Raw genomic sequence first — 17233 nt, forward strand, 5'->3', positions numbered from 1 at the left:
ATCGTTGGTCGAGCGACATAGAGGGTGAATGGGGAGAGCGAATGGCGATAGCGAGAACGTTTTTTCGAAGTTTTTTAATCACCGCAACCACGAAAGGTTCTTCATCATAGTCATAACTTTGCACGAAATGTTTTAGGCTAATAGGTTCAGTAGTTTGCGAGATTAACCACAGACACACACACACACACACACACACACACACACACACACCCCCCTCCAGGACACCTTCCTGGTAGGGATGAAAAATTAAGACCATCAATATCATCTAACTGCCTCAAAATTTATTGCCAGATATTTACAAAATGCAGGCTTAAACTTTGTGTTTTTATGTATGTCCATCTATACAGAAAAAAATATTAATTGTCCACTCACACTTAAAACTGGAGAGGAACCAGTATATTAATTATTTTCATTAAGAGCTTGTACCTATCTCACAGAAGTCTGTCAACTATACACACATTACATCTAAAGACTGGAGATCGACAAATATCAGCTGGCGTGCTGTAATTACAAATCAGACTGTGAATGTATTGGTGGGGGAAAAGATGAACCTCTCATTTGATTGGTTCATCAGTCCTGCTGCTCCTCCTCCTCCTCGATGGCAGCAGTTGACTCAGTGGGTGGAGCTTCATCCTCAGAGTTGGTTTGACGGGCAGCTGTGCGAAAGAGACGCATCAAGTCCCGAAACCTCCGGGACACCTAGAGACAAGAGACCGTTGTAAATCTGACTGTTTACCGTTTACTGATTGGACAGTGTGAAGTGAATGTTTAAAATTTCCATTGTTTAGTAACTTTTAAAACTGGTTTGACTCCAAATGTACACCACAAACATCACCTAGGTGTTGTGTCAGCGACATGTAGTGTCAACTTTTCGCCTTGCTTGTCTAGTTTAAGGGTCCGTTTTTGAATTTCTTGGGGGGTTGAATCTGACACATCCTTGTTTTTTTTGTGTTTTTTTTATTAATGAGTGACGTTCAGCTCAAAACAAGGTCATAAACCCAAGAAGGCAGTTCACAAAAGGACTTGAGTAGTGTTATGATAGGGACTAGACTACTGAGAGGCTTCAGGGTACAGCACCTCTACCCCCATCTGTCTCACGTTTCCTTTGATATTTAAAAGCAAACAGGTACAGTCAACTGACTTATTAGCTATAGCATCTACAAAAGTAGATATGTCAAACAGTGGCGGCTGGTGCTAAAAATTTGTTTGGGGGGGGGTGCAATTTACCTTGGCGCAGCACACCTGACAGCTGCTTTAATGTCCACACAGTCACAGAGTTATTAAGAAGGACAATGTAGCCTATAGATTTTATCAGGGTTTGTAGACGGTGGATGATTGACAGTTGGTGATGAGGCGTCCTGGTTGGTGTGAACATGATTGACAGACACGAGAATTGTCCAATCACATTAGATCAAAAAACATTAAAACAATACCAATTCGCTACCAATAAAAGTGGGAGTGTCTGGGGCACACAGAACTGCGCCCCATGGAAAATCTGAAGAAACCAATTAGACAGCAGCCTCAGGTCACCTGCTCCCCAAAAGTTTGACGGCTTACATAAGGTATCGTTTGGCCGGCGCCCCTCACCCTGGAAGTGTATGTGTTCAGACAGAAATCAACCAAATACCATTTGGAACCAGTATTTAATGGCTGCTGACAGGCGCTCACAGACTGAAAAACACTTCTATTTCATAATTATTTGCATTATACAACTAAATTATATTTAACATGTTTAAGTAAATTTTCATCTCTTAATGTTTGAAGGGAGCAGCGCCCTGTACTGGCCAGCCGCCACTGATGTCAAAGTATCTACAAAAGTAGAACTTTATGCAATAACTTTTTCTTCAAAGAAGACCCATCCGGAGTCCGCGGTGGCGTAGCGGTCTAAGCATCAGCTTTGTATCGATGCAGTTGCTCACTGGGGACCGGGGTTTGCGCCTCGGTCTCGTCAGATCCAACTATGGCCAGACTCGATGAAGCAGCGATAATTGGCAACGCTGTCTTCGGGAGTTGGCGGAGTTTACTTGTGTTCGTCGCATGAATGCGTCTCTGTGTGTGGGGGGGGAAAAGCAGTGGTTCGGCCTGGATTCGCCTTGTCACGAAAGTGGGGAGGCATCTCCTTCGAGTCTGCCGGCTGGAGAGATGCAGTTGGTGAATGCATGCAGTACGAGGGTGGGTGTTTGAATTAAAATAGGGATCGATTGGCCACTAAATTGAGAGAACAAGGGAAAAATCAGAAATAAATTAATAATAAAAAAAGAAGACCCATCCTAGTTACAGTAGCTTTGTAAACTATAAATTACCCGAGTTTTACAATTTTAACCAGGATTGTAAATTAACGCTGCCCAAATTTTGTCACTGGCCAGTGAATTCTCCCAACGTTTAAACTCCCATAAATAAATCAGTAGATTGTGTGTGCTTGATATCTTGATCCCTACAAACAGATCCAGGTTTCATGAGGAAATTTCAGAAGAACTTCCACCGCTGTTCATGCAGAAAATGTCTAATTTTATGGCGTCAGACTTATGTCATACATCATGAGCTTGATCAACAAGCAAATTATATGATTTCACACACGCGGATATTAACTGCCACTTGCACGATATAGGTCCTTGTGCACAAATTCAACAACCGACAGTTGTACAAGCAGCTGCGAGTGATAAACAAAACATAGGGAAGAGGCAAAGAATGGCACCTGCGCGCAAAGCATACACGCTCTCACAGGTTAAAACTCTGCTCTCGAAGTTGAGAGCACTGTAATTTTCCTTAACTTTCCACTTAACTGCAGAATCAGAAGGTATCGCCAGTGTCATTTATGATCCAGAATTCAACTACTTGCTTTGTTGGGACTTTAAGTCAAGTCAATTTATTTGTATAGTCCACCATCACAAATTACAAATTTGCCTCAAGGGGCTTTACAGCAACACAACATCCAACGCAACATCTTTACATGCGAGTCTGTATTTGTGAACCAATTCACAAATCCTTCTGAACAATATATGGTTGGTCTCACATCTCTACATTAGGTTCTTGTTAATCTAACGGTGTTTGAAATATAATACATCGAATTTTTCCACTAATCTGTGAATTTCAATACTGACAATCCAGTAATGTGTTTGTCTGCAACAAGGACAAAATGACAGCTTTTAGAGTCAAATACCTTTAAGGCTTGAAAGTGGAAATCTTCAAGCTTGCATTACAAAGATGGGGAGTATAATTTCCGTCTGAAAACCAGATATTTTAATTAAGCTACTTTCAAAACACCAGAAAGATTTGCAGTTCCACAACCTTTTTTTTTCCATAATTAATTTTGTTAAATGAGTTTTGTGCCCATAGCTTGTTAAAATAATTCATAAAATACATTTTATATTAATTTATTTTTAGTGAATATCAAAGACCTTTGTTTTATGAAAAAAAAAAACATTTGCGGCCGGTAAATTTGAATTCTGATGTCTTTTTTAGCAATGCCCTTGTAAAGAGGATGAATTGAGTGGTAAAACTCTTGTTATTTCTCTGCTTAATAAAGTAGTCAGACGTCGATCATGTTTACATGCAGATGTGAGCTGAACAGAAACAGACCAGCGTTGACACACCGTAGGCTGTGTGACCAAAGCTGCCATATCACATGGTGTGTTTAGTTTTTAGTGGTCACACAGTTTTTGGTTTGCGATTTGTTTCGATGGAAGTATGAGGCAAGACAAACAGTCACTGACTGCATAAAAGCATGGAAATCATGGTAATATCTTAACATATTGTTGTTATATCAGTATATATTAATGATAACAGGTCTGTATTGTGCTTATAATCTAAATCTAAAATTGTGAGTACACATTTCACTCAAGTTGAGTGAAAAAAAAAGACCTAAAGTGTCAATGTAATGGAGTAGTAAAATATGTCGGACATCTTATGTGCCGCTAACACACCACTAAGGCCGGTGCCGATTGCAGCGTTTACTACATTGGAAATTCTTCAGCTCTCACATGTATTTACAAACACATCCTGGCTATATGAGGGGTGAGTTTACAAATGTGTTCATCAACCGGACTATGCTTACTGACTTGGTATGAACTGGGTTTATTGCCTGTGACGCTAGTTTTCTGAAAATGTATTGAACAGAATGGGATTGTGCACCAATTACTATTTACTGACCTTGAGCTGTCTGTGGTGATGATACAGTGCAGCAAAAATCTGGGATTTGAGGCTGAAGATGAACAACTTTTGCTCTGCGTTAGAGTGGAAAAGAAAAAACCCAAACCCAGTGCTAACCAAAAAAAACAAAACAAAAAAAAACAAACAAACAAAACAAAATAAAACTGATGACAGATTACCTCATTAGAAGTCTTATTGCCGAGCTGGGCGGAGATAGCCTGGAAGGTGCTCTGATTGGCTCCTTCCTGCTGGCAGGTTGTTAAAATGACACGGTCTGCTTCCCTGAAAAACAACCTTTAGTTAGAGTTGACCCTAACCAGCCTTAATTTACAGTTAAGGCCTTTTTGGCTGGACCCCACCCCAACCACCCATCAATTTGACTGCAGTAGATAAACAGCTGAATACATCCCAGAACACAGAAGTACATGGAAAATGGAAAATTTGGGTAAACCAAGTTTAATTCTTAATTTTTATTACATAATTAAATGTACTTCAATATATACTAAAAAGTGGAGGTACTCTTAGGCTTTACAGCATGAATATCCTCCAAAACGTGTGTTGAACACAAAGAACTAAACAATAGTGTGACTGTCTGAAGTGGCCTGTAATGCATTAAATGTAAACAGCACTTTAGTTTACAGAGAATAATTTAAACAGAGCATCACTGCTGTCAGGACATCCATTTCTTCTTCCCAGAAACAATCTTGCACACACACACACACACACACACACACACACACACACACACACACACACACACACATATATATATATATATATATATATATCACTGACAGTAACTAGACAACAACATTGCAATTTTTTTTGCATTCCAGATGCTTATATTTAATTGACAAATAAGTTGATAAGTTGGTTGACAACCTGTTGCTCAACACAAAGTTCAAAACCTTGTTGTGGGCTTTCTAGGCAGTTTGCGCAACCTTAACCTTCATATGGTCTATAAAACTGACTCTTGTGAATCAATTCATACTGAATCACTTACTTTTCCCCACTCCAACTAATTAGTATTCTGTCTTGTTTCTGTTGTGTTAAAGTCATTTTTTGGGATTTTCTCTGATGGAGTATATACATATAAACAACAGTTTCAATCCATGAAACTTGTGGGTGTGCTCCCCCTCTCAATGCATTGCCCTTATTCTTTTCAGTTTTCCATCCATCCATCCATTATCCAAACCGCTTATCCTGCTCTCAGGGTCGCATGGATGCTGGAGCCTATCCCAGCAGTCAGTGGGCAGCAGGCAGGGAGACACCCAGGACAGGCCGCCAGGCCATCACAGGGCCTATGTAGACTATGCAGGGACTTCTTATTCAAATTCCACATGATTACTATGTTTTTGAAGACAATATAACAGTATACACATACATCTGTGTAAATATGTAGTTACAACCAGGTAAAAAGCATATATTCAATGAAAGGGAAAACCTTCAATAAAGTCCATGAAAGGACTCCAGGTCAAAGTGAAGTTTTTGTGGGTTTATATACAAAATTTCAATAGTTACCAAAACCCGTAGAAGCAAAAATGTTCAGTTACTGTTCTAATAACATGGCATGCAGATTAAACTAGAAAATAAACGTGTGGTCATGAGATGAACATATTTAAGGAACCTGATCACTCACTGGTCCACAGGCCCTGACCACTGGATGATGATGTTGACATCGTGGAATCAGTCAGTTGAATAACCAGCATCATTATGCCAGGTGGCAATGAATAATGTCATGTCAGTGAGTGACTGGGTCCTACCTGGTCCAGAGGATGACCTTCTCTCCACTGGCTGTCAGGGATATGTTCTTTGCACAGACAGGGGGGTCAAAGGAAGGGATGGGCGCTCCACAGAAGGCGCTGCAGGAGGATTCTGATGAGCCAGACCTCTCTTCTTCTACCCTGCTCCTCTTTGGCACAGGGCTGTACTCGCTGTCGCTGTTCTTTCTCTCGTCCTCATCCTCATCTTCTTCATCCTCCAGTTCATCATCTTCCACCTCTTTTCCATCAGTACCTTCCCATGATGTAATGCCTTGTTCTTTTGATGTAAATAAGTTATAAAAGACATGGTAAAACAGCATTTAGTTATTATGCGCCACATTGCTGGAAAAAAAAAACACCCAGCAGATAGAAGACTTGACTATGACAACTTTCAAAACTAGGCTACAACTTTGACTGAATTTCCAGCCTACCGAGATTTGCATTTTGAACCTTATTAACTTTACAATTTGATCCTTTTATTTTGACTTCTTTTATGGCATTTTAATTCTCTACTTACTCTTTATTTTGTTTCTTAAATCTTTTACTCTATTCTGTATCTATTTAATGCTTTTTAATGCCTTATGTAAAGTACTTTGAATTTCCTTTGCATATGAAAAGTGCCACTGTGAATTTGACTTGCCTTTCAAAAAATTAGGAGCAAATTTCTGTTATCCACAAAGACTATTCAACACTGGGATGACCTTGTAATTTTGTTCACATGCCACTACATTTTAAGATCTGACATCACAAGAAATGACAATGAAGGATTTATGGGTAAAGTGGTTGAAATGTGGTCAAACCATTGTGCAGTAACCACTTGTGTCTGAAGTAATAAAGACTTGTGTGTGTCCTTAGAGAGAGACTTTAATATCAAGTATATATTTAATTGTGATTCTGAAAGGGCAGACACACTAGTCCCGACCTGGCAGTGGACTGCTGACCCTGCTGTCATCTTCATCTTTCAGTTCGGAATCCAACTCTCCGTCCTTCTCTACTGCGTTCTGTGGGCCGGCCTCTGCCTGCTGTTCTGCAGACAGGGTGTATAGCGGATCCAGGTTTTTCAAAGCTCTGGAGACTCCTTCTGAGTTCTGCAAAAAAACAATTCTACTTATTTCTCAGCACGTATTGGTCTGTAGAGACATTAGTAGAAAAGTTCACTCCAGAGTGGAGCTAGCGCTCAGAAATGATCAGAACACAGAGCCTACAGGCAAATGTCCACTGCCTCTGTTGCGTTTGTCACGTCTGGCTTGTGGTTATGTCAACCAGTAGTGGTACACAGACTAAAGAGATTAGTAAAGTTATTGGGATTATTTGCAGTCTTTTTGTATTTCATGTGGACTAGGTAGTAATCCCAGAGGTTTTGTGTTAATAAATATAGAATAATACATATATTTCTGCCAGATATGGAAAGACCAAGATGACAAGACAGGAAAAAAACTGGCTACACAGAAATCTATCTGGAGGGGTGAAAAGGTTAATACTATGTGTAATATACTTCTTGGTCATTTTCAAGTAAGTAAAATGTCCATCCATCCATTATCCAAACCGCGTATCCTGCTCTCAGGGTCGTGGGATGCTGGAGCCTATCCCAGCAGTCTCTGCAGTAAATAATCTGGTAGATAACATTTACAAGTGTATCTCCACACTTCACTGACATCCACAAGTTCAGGAAAACAGACTTGGGAGTGTAAAGAGGGTGGAACAGCAAAAAATATTCTGCCTGGCTCCTGTATGTCAACCCAAACCAAAACTGGCTTCAGAGCACCCACACATTAAAAAGCCTTTGCTGTGGACATTGCCCATAAAGCTCCAGAACAGTCTACTCAAGGAATCAATTACTTGTGATGTACCGTCGTCCAACAAAACTCGTACCAGTGAACAAGCTATGACATTTGGTTGTAAGGTATTAGACAGATAGGTACAGCACAAGTCAGATTAAGGGCAAAAAATTAAAAATGACCAATAAACATTAATTTCAGGCTTAAAAATACAGTTTGGGACATAATGTTAACTTTGTTGTGTCAAAGGTACATGTGCTGATGAATCTGTTTTCCATGCCTGCAAGCTGCATTTTAACTCACACAGCCATCCCTCTCCTCATGCATGTGGTTCATCTTTTCTTTTTGTGTTGGTAGTAGTTTTGACGTTACTACATCCCAATAGATAAGTAAACCAATTATAAACCATAGTAAGTATATCAGGCATTTCAAATCCACAAATCTTAAAAAAAAAAAAAGGAAAATTGCTGACCTTGTTCCCTTGGCAGCGAGTGCAGCCTTTCCTCTTGTGTCTGCGAAGCTTTGCATCGTGGCCTGGCACCTGGCAGAGGCAAGGCCAGTCCTTATCCGACCAATCACATTCCTAGAGGAAACAACCATAGGCCAATCAGATTCAAGTGTCCCAAACAAGCAGAAATTCAATTGGTTACAGACTCTTGATAAAACAGTGGTAAATTGGCTTCCTTCATGTGTAACTAAGGTTATTTTGATCAATTTGAAACGTATTAATGTAATAACTGAGAAAACATCAAAACTAGGGGTCTACTGATCTCTGACTTTTACAAAATATGTGCATATTTTAGTCTCACATTAATATAACGAACAATCAATATAACGAACACAAAAGAGTTTTGAGTACTTCTATCTTTCTTCGATCGCTAAGATTGACCATTTACATTACGGACATTGTATATTTTCAGTGTTTACACTTTCCCCCCTCTATTTCACATGTAGACCTGATGTTACTTTGACAACGATTGTTAAATATGTGCTTTGTCTAATCAAATCCACTAAAATATGTGGATAAAATTAAAAGAAAATGGCTACAAATTGGAACGGGTGAAGAATGTCAGAGCATTTTTTTGTCTTGCTGAGGGTGAATGATGAAGTAGAAGATCAGACTCTGACAGTGATATTTCCTGACTGATAAATAGTCGCCTGACCACGGTGACTCAATGAATCAGAGATAATTCCCCACTGCAAAAAATAGTATTGGGACATATTAAAGCAATTTTCAAAATATTTTCATCTTGTTTCCAAGTATATCAATTTGCCATTGAGCTGTGTATATGTTTTACATGTCAATAAAAAAGTTGCTAAATTGTGATGACAATAATGTTTTGGTGTTTTATCAGTCTTTGTACACAAATATTCAAATTTAATTTTCTTTTTCAGAAAAATACAATGTTGACAGAGATGGTATTAAACTGTGGTACTTTCCATCTGTGCTCTTCTGGATCAATTAATTGAATTGATGATTAAATTCAGTAGAAATTATATTTGGTATCCTTGAGATTCTTATGACCGATCTCAACATAGCAAATTTATAAAGTTTCTTTTGTGTATAATAATATCACACACACAAGAAGCAAATTGTCAAAATGAGGGCTGTGACTGTCCTTGTGGTGAAGGAATTAAATACCACAGAGGTGTTCTCAAATTACCACAGAGGTGTCCCTGACAAGGCACTCAGCCCCTACCTGCTACTACTGAACCTTTTAGTTGCTTGAAGTAGGAGACAATTTTTTTTTCAATAGACAGAGAAGCGGGATTATACATGACAAAGTTTAAAACCAGATTTGACCCTGATCGCTGGATACATCCATACAGATAAATGTATACACTACTACTACTACTACTACTACTACTACTACTACTACTACTACTACTTTCAGCTGTTCCCATTTGGGGTTGCCAAAGTAGATCATCTGTTTCCATCTCTTCCTGTCATCTGCATCTTCCTCTGTCACACCAGCCACCTGCATGTCTCCCTCACCACATTCACAAACCTCCTCTTTGGCCTTCCTCTTTTCCTCTTCCCTGGTAGCTCCATATAGATAAATGTAAGAGATAAATGTATACACACATCCATAAAAATACACATATATGGGGCGCCTCCATAGCTGAATGGTTACAGTGCACCCAACATGGCCATAGTCGCTGGTTCGAATCCAGCTGGTGATCTTTTTTGCATGTCATCCCCCCTCTCTCCCCATCTTTCCTGTCTATCTATACTGTCGCTGTTGAATAAAGCAGAAATGCCAATTTAGTGGGATACCCTGGACAGCTACCAGTGGACAACACAACAAGTAAAAACATAATTTCCACAAACTTTATAATTGCCATGGGAACCAATCTTCCTCCGACGTCGGCCAGCCATTGGTGGGATTTTCTGCCCCTCTTCTTCTTCCTCAAGTTCGGGGAGTGTGACTTCTTCAAAACCACAGTTTGCCCCACCCCCCGACCTTGAGCTAATAGCCTCGATGGTATCAGATCCACCTCCTCCCTCCTCTGGCCAATGAGCCTCTTCAAATTGTCCTGGGCGTGCTGGAGGTGGGCGGAGCTCATCGAAGAACACCCAGAATTCCCCTTGTAAATGAGTGTGGCCTTTCAGGAGGGTGGCCATCTGAGATTTCAGCTGAACGAAGTACAAGATTATTTTCATGAATGAGAATGAACAAGACAGAGGCGTATATTCTCATAGTACTCATCCTTCACCTCTATCTATTTTCTATTTCAAAATATGAAGACTGTTCACCATACTACCTTTACCTAGTTATATCTGCTTGAATGGAAAGACTGTGTTCCTGGAGTATCCACACCTCATTTATTTAGAAGAAAAATTGTATCTTGAAGACTTTCCTACAGCAACAACTGAAGCTGTCTGTTTAAACAAATAGAGAGCAGGCTGGCCTCTGTTATAAACATGATTACCAAAGTAAGTAGCTCTGTCAGCAGAAGTTCACCAGGACATCTTAACACTATTCATTAATTTATTATCCAAACCTCTTATCCTTACTCAGGGTTGTGGGGATGCTGGAGCCTATCTCAGCAGTCATTGGGCGGCAGGCGGGGAGACACCCTGGACAGGCCGCCAGACCATCATAAAAATGATAAAGCATAGAACAGACCGCGATGATAAAGGCTGTATTTCTTTGAGGCAGAGTACCTCGTGGACGCTGGAAGCATTGAGGTCAGACCCTCCTTGCAGAGCCTTGATGATCTTCTGGTAGTGGGAAGGGTTGTCCCCAAAGCTGATCTCCAACTGTCTCAAGAAACGACGGCTCCGCTCAAACGCCTGCTGCTCCTCAAACTGGACCGTGAGAAAAAGCACCAGAAATGATCACAGACATTATTGCGATAAACAATATTATTGTCATTTTAAGACCATTTTGTGCCACTGATATAATGATAATCGCATAAGAATGCAAGTACACCCTTTCAAAAAGCCACAAACTTTTAATTCTTAAGGATATTCAGATATTTAATGGGAAAAAATATTAAAATCTCCTAAATAAATAAAACCTAAATAAAATATAAACACAACCAAAATAATGAATAAAATGGACTCTCAGGCTCTGTTAATACTGTCCTTTCTAAGAGCAATGAACTTTAAATTCTTAAGAATATTCAGACATGGAATCTGAAAAACATTAAAATATCCTAAAAGTCTATTAGCCTCGAGTTAGTAACACATTATCTTCACTTCACCTACTCACTGTTGCTGTGTGTGTGTGTGTGTGCTGCATGAGTCCCGCCTCTGTGAAACTCAGGCACAAAAGGCAAAGGCAGCACGACCAGAAATGACAGCTAAACATGTCTCAGCATAGTTTTGGCTTAGGTGCTGTGAAAACAATGCTTCAGTGCTGCGCCCGAGTCTTATAATGTTAGGAAAAAACCTGGTGTTTATTCCGGCATCATGCTGGCTAAAATATCGGTGACATTCTTATGTAAACAAACGCGTATGTAAACACAACTGGCCATATCGAGGTCAGCAAAATTATTAAGGTCATGTCCATATATCATACAATAAGTCGATAAAGTCAATACCGTGACAGGCCTTAGTAGAGGCAATGGTAGCGGGGAGACTGGTGCTGTAAAACCACACTGTTAATTTTTAGGCCAAGTTTTATCGGAGACTCTGGGAGGGAATGCAGTTTGGCTGGTATTTAAGCAGGTAAAGTAAAGTTTGAGACCAAGTGTCTGTTGTGAATTAGTTTCTCCAAATACAGAATTCACACAAGTTTGATTTGAGAGAAAACAAATTAGTCTGATTTGGCAGAATTTAAGAGAATATTGTCTTTACCAAGCCACACTCCAGTGCCTGTTCTGGGTGGAGGAAGGCAGCAAAGTCCCGCAGCAGGTCAGCTCTGTCTCCCAAAATGCAGCGTAGGTTCCTGAAGAGCTGGACTTCATCCCGCCCCTCACCGACCAGTTCAAACTCATGGAGCAGAGCCAGAAACTCCTCCACCTTCCCCGGGGCGTCTCGCAGTGCTTCTCTCACCTGACAAAAAGGACCGAGATAGTTCCACAATACAACATCCCAATTGGTTCAAATAACTCAACTCCAAACGTTTGCAATTTTATTTAATATTTAATTTTAATTAGTGTTTATAAATTTTAGGGAATTCCCATTTTTCTTAAATGGTCAATTCTGAGATTATTTATGTGTTAAGCTGATTAAAACCAGGGCTTAAGAAAAGAGATTTTTTCCCCCAATCAGTTTTTTGCGAGCAGAACCAGTATCTTAATGTTTCTGTTCTTGTGTTCTGACTTCAACATAACATTGCAAAACTTGGATGTCAAAAATGTATACCAGGGCTTCTCAAATTTATTACTCAAATTTCCACATCTGATTTTCATACAAGGTCAGAGGTCAGAGGTCCGGAACGACTGGCGATAACAAAATAACATTTAGTCAACTCATAACTTTTAAGCAACATACATTTAAGTTCAAGACAGTCAAGATGTATGTACATAAATATAGTCAAACCTAGTGGGGAGAAATGGCATTTTTTGCCCGCAATCAGTTACTTGAACCTAGGCACAAAGGGTGTGATTGCCAGCCAGAAACGCTGATCCAAATGTTCATTTCGAAGACCTGCCCTACTCTGCCTCTGATTGGCTATGACCCTAAGCAAAACTTGCGTACTAGTAGGCTACTCGTTATTGTAATTTATGGTTGCGCTGGTTTCTCTCCTCTCCTCCGTTACAATGAGGGCGGGGCTCAGTCCCTCCACGCACACAGAGTGGAGCAGAGGAGACAAGTGAACCAGGTGAAGTGAAGATAGCATTACTCAAGCTGATGACAGCTACACTTGTAGTTATGCAGGTAATACTATCATTTACTGTTGTTGACTCAACTCCAAGAGCTCTACTAATCCTCTGACCATTATAACTGAACAGGGTAAACCAAGAGAGGCTGAAGTCAGTTTCAAGTGCCTCTTACCCCTTGGCTATACCAAACCTGAGCGGAGCGATGTGCCGTGTCAAAAAACCGAAACACTTCCATCCTACTCAATGCAACTAGCTAAATGGAGCACCCCATGAAATGATCCAGTCCAGTGCAACACGGAACTCAAAAAACTTCTGAGCAGTGTATTTTTTTTCCAACTTATGCACAGCTTTACGCCCTTTGATACAGAGATTTGATGTGTAAACGTATACAAATAGAGTTTGTAATTCATTAAAAAAATTTCAGGTCAAATATATACTTTGGGCTACACGAAACAGCTCTTATCTTTTTAATAGATTTGGCGTGACATAAATAAAGACCCTGATCAGAGTCACATAAGATGGCCCTTAGGTGGGGTAAGCGTTCATTTGCCAAGTTCAATTTCCCCCCAGTGGCTGCTATATCTAGTCGAACATGGACGACATCAAATTGATTCTCGTGGTAAATACCCATTTAATCAAAACAACAACTTGTTGTTCACACAAACATTCAGTATGGAAGGTCTTAACATAGCTGATAAAAAGCTGCCCACTTCTGTTCATGGAGCCAGGTGTAGCCAGTGTCTTTCGGCATGTCTCTCTCACATGCCTTAAATGTTTCTCTCTCTCTCTCTCTCTCTCTCTCTCTTTACCCTGTTGAGATACGCCTGGGCGAATGCTGTGTCTTTACTCTCTCTGTGTGGGTCATTGTCCAGGATGTGGTCGTCATACAGAAGCAGCAGCTTGGCCGCATCTTTACTGTGCCGCTCCTGCCGACGGCGGGTGGGGGGCCTCGCTCGACCTGGAGAGAGTAGAAGAGAGGAGCAGAGAAGAGTTAAGAAAGGGAAGAAGATAAAAGGAGACAAGAAAGGAGAAGAAAAACATTAGAAGGAGAAGAACAGGGAAAAGGAGAGGAAAAATGAAGGTAATGGGTTGGAAAAAATCCATCCATCCATCCATCCATTATCCAAACCGCTTATCCTGCTCTCAGGGCCACGGGGATGCCGGAGCCTATCCCAGCAGTCACTGGGCAGCAGGCGGGGAGACACCCTGGACAGGCCACCAGTCTGTCACAGGGCCGACACACACATTCACACCTTGGGACAATTTAGTATAGTAAAAATAGGACTGTTAAAACTACATCCCTGAGGGAGTTCCGGTGTCGTGGTGGAGTGAAGACATGAACTCAAGCGCTCCTCACGTATTGCTAATTTAATAGTTTACATCGTCAACTTATTTTAACTGAAAAATCACACTTTTTTTTATTATAAGAGTTTGGTGTAAAATTTGAGTGGTAAGCCCAGTACGAGAGCAACAAACCCGAGCAAACATGCGGCCTCGGCTAACGATAACCATACCACACGGCCAGCCACAGGCAAAGCTACAGAAGCTAATGCTAGCCGTAGTAACGTAGTAGTATCTGGCACTCAGGCAGACAGGGCAGCACCAGATATATCTTCAAGAGAATGTGGAGCACTTTCAAACGAACGTTCTATGATGTCCAAGTGTTACATCCAAACAGTCCTTATTTAATGAAATCACCAGAAGAACTCTATGTAAAGGCAGAGAGGGATAAGATGAGAAAGTACAACAGCCGGGTACTGACAGTAGAAAAGGGATCTTTTACGCCCCTTATATATAGCACCTTTGGCGGATGGGGTCCTCAAGCTACTAAGTACCATAAGCGACTGGCAGAACTCCTATCGAAGAAACGCAATGAGGAGTATGCAAAAGTTATGAGTCATATGAGGACCAGAATACAGTTCTCAATACTTCGCAGCACAGTGATTTCGGTGAGGGTGAACGTGGGAGAAGACCGCCATCAACAAAGCCCCTTTCGGAGATATCGTTCAATCTGATACCGGAAGCAATGCAGTATGAATGTTTTTTAAATATTGGGGGTATCTATACTTTTAATGATTTTGACTGGGGTGTGTTTTTATTGATTTTTTTTATTGATTGTTTTAATTGAGAGAAATTCAAAAGGTTGGCAGAAAATGTAATAAAGGCGCAAGGTTAGCGAGCTAATGCTAGCCTGAAAGCTATCGATGCTAATGCTAGCCCTTAATCCTCAGCAATTTACCCGTGGCGACTTGAAGGGAATGCTCGACACTATGAGGGACGAAATCCTTTCTGAGTATCAAAGCACAGTCGCCATGTTGCAATCCACAGTCTCCTCTCATGTAATGAAAATCCAAGAGGTGAAACATGGTTTGAACAACGTCAATGCTCCGGTTCACATTTGAAGGGTCCAAACAAGAGTTCAAGTCGCCGTTGGATGTGTCTACCTTTGTTAAGGCTAATATCAGCAGAACCCAGGAAGCGCCGAGTGGCACAGGGAATGAAGATATGCCCCTGCTGGAGAAATAGCCTGCTACCTGTCCTTTGAAGTGCAGGCGGTCCATCCCAATAGTGCACGGGTAAAAAAAAAAAACAATTTCCTCGTGATCATCTAAGCAATAATTTGTATACTGTGCCTATTCCCTGTCAGACAGTTGCCAATAATAGACCTGTAAGATTTTTTTGAGTCTTTGTCAGCCTTTTTCAGTTCACAATTGTAATTTGTGTTTATTATCCATGCCAGACTGTTGCCAATGACATGATCCAGTCTTAGATATATGTTAATTCTCACTCGTTCCTATGTTTGAAGGCTGCAACTAATAGCAAAGGCTGGGTGTTCTGTTTTTTTCCCCCCCGATGATATAACTTTATCTATTCCAATGATCACAGATGGCCTGGACAGGCTGACTGCTGGGATAGGCTCCAGCATCCCCGCGACCCTGAGAGCAGGATAAGTGGTTCGGATAATGGATGGATATAAGTTTACACCTCCATTTCTGGTATTTAGTGAGGAGTGCCAAGATGCAAGGATGTTAGGTTTAAGACATCTTATTTTTTTAAATTTATTTCTGATTTTTCCCCTTTTCTCCCAATTTAGTGGCCAATCGATCCCTATTTTAGTTCAAACACCCACCCTCGTACTGCATGTTCGCCAACTGCATTTCTCCGGTCGGCAGTCGCGAAGGAGACGCCTCGCCACTTTCCTGACAAGGTGAATCCAGGCTGAACCACTGCTTTTTCCGACACACACCACACAGAGACGCATTCATGTGACGAACACAAGCCGACCCCGCCCCGCTCCCGAAGACAGCGTTGCCAATTATGGCCGCTTCATCGAGTCCGGCCATAGTCGGATCTGATGAGACCGAGGCGCAAATCCCGGTCCCCAGTGGGCAACTGCATCGACACAAAGCCAATGCTTAGACCACAATACCACCGTGGACCCTGGCATCTTCAGCGGTTGTGTACTATGTGGGGTTTTATATCACTTAGTTTGGGTAAGTGCTGGGGGGGGAAAGAGTATCCTCTTGTCTGAATTTTTTTTTATCTTTTCATAGTTTTTTGTTTTGTTTTTTGTAAAGTTCACCATTACACCTTCAACCATCTTCACCTACATCAATCTCTCGTTGAGCAAAAGGCTTTTCCTTCCCTGGATTTAACCAGCCTATGTGGTTCCACTGCCCTCATTAATGAATAAGGTTAGGAATAGAAAGCTTAATCTGATCTCTTGGAATGTGAACAGCCTAAACAACCAAGTGAAAAGAAACAGCATACTAGCTCACCTCTCTCAGTTAAACGTGAGTATATCATTTCTTCAAGAAACACAGTTTTGTAACGGTGATGTCAACAAAATCCGTAACATCCGGGTAGGGAAGGTTTTTCATTCGAAATTTAATTCAAGGGCCTGGGGAACTGCTATAATTATACATAAAGATATATAATTTGAAACTAAAAAAGTTGTAGCTGACCCGAATGGTAGATATGTGATAGTTACTGTCAAACTTTTAAACAAACCCGTAATCCTGGCAAACATATATGCACCTAACTGGGACGATGATGCTTTTATTGTTTCTTTTTTTTTCTTTCTCGGCTCTACCCGATGTGGACAACCATTTTTTATTATTGGTGGAGACTTTAATTGTGTTCTCAATCCCACGTTACCTCGCTCCGCCACCAGACATCTACCACTGCCCAAGACAGCCAAAGTAATTAATAACTGCATTGAACAATATGGGTTACTTGACCCCTGGAGATTTAGTTTCCCAACCA

General features: G+C 40.8%; 1 protein-coding gene across 1 annotated transcript in view; it reads right to left on the bottom strand.

The window, feature by feature from the left end:
• Positions 1–268: 268 nt before the first annotated feature.
• gon4lb (gon-4 like b) overlaps positions 269–17233 on the bottom strand; it is a 62190-nt gene continuing 45225 nt past the window's right edge. The window contains exons 22-30 of the mRNA XM_056286171.1: positions 13777–13925; positions 11997–12194; positions 10860–11003; positions 10023–10328; positions 8163–8273; positions 6835–7000; positions 5913–6189; positions 4329–4431; positions 269–699 (exon numbers count right to left, since the gene is read on the bottom strand). Of these exons, the coding sequence (XP_056142146.1) occupies positions 571–699; positions 4329–4431; positions 5913–6189; positions 6835–7000; positions 8163–8273; positions 10023–10328; positions 10860–11003; positions 11997–12194; positions 13777–13925 (1583 nt within the window). The 3' untranslated portion in view covers positions 269–570. The remainder of the gene's footprint in view (positions 700–4328; positions 4432–5912; positions 6190–6834; positions 7001–8162; positions 8274–10022; positions 10329–10859; positions 11004–11996; positions 12195–13776; positions 13926–17233) is intronic.

The sequence above is a fragment of the Lampris incognitus genome, chromosome 9 (assembly GCF_029633865.1).
Source record: "Lampris incognitus isolate fLamInc1 chromosome 9, fLamInc1.hap2, whole genome shotgun sequence".
Lineage (NCBI taxonomy): Eukaryota > Metazoa > Chordata > Actinopteri > Lampriformes > Lampridae > Lampris > Lampris incognitus.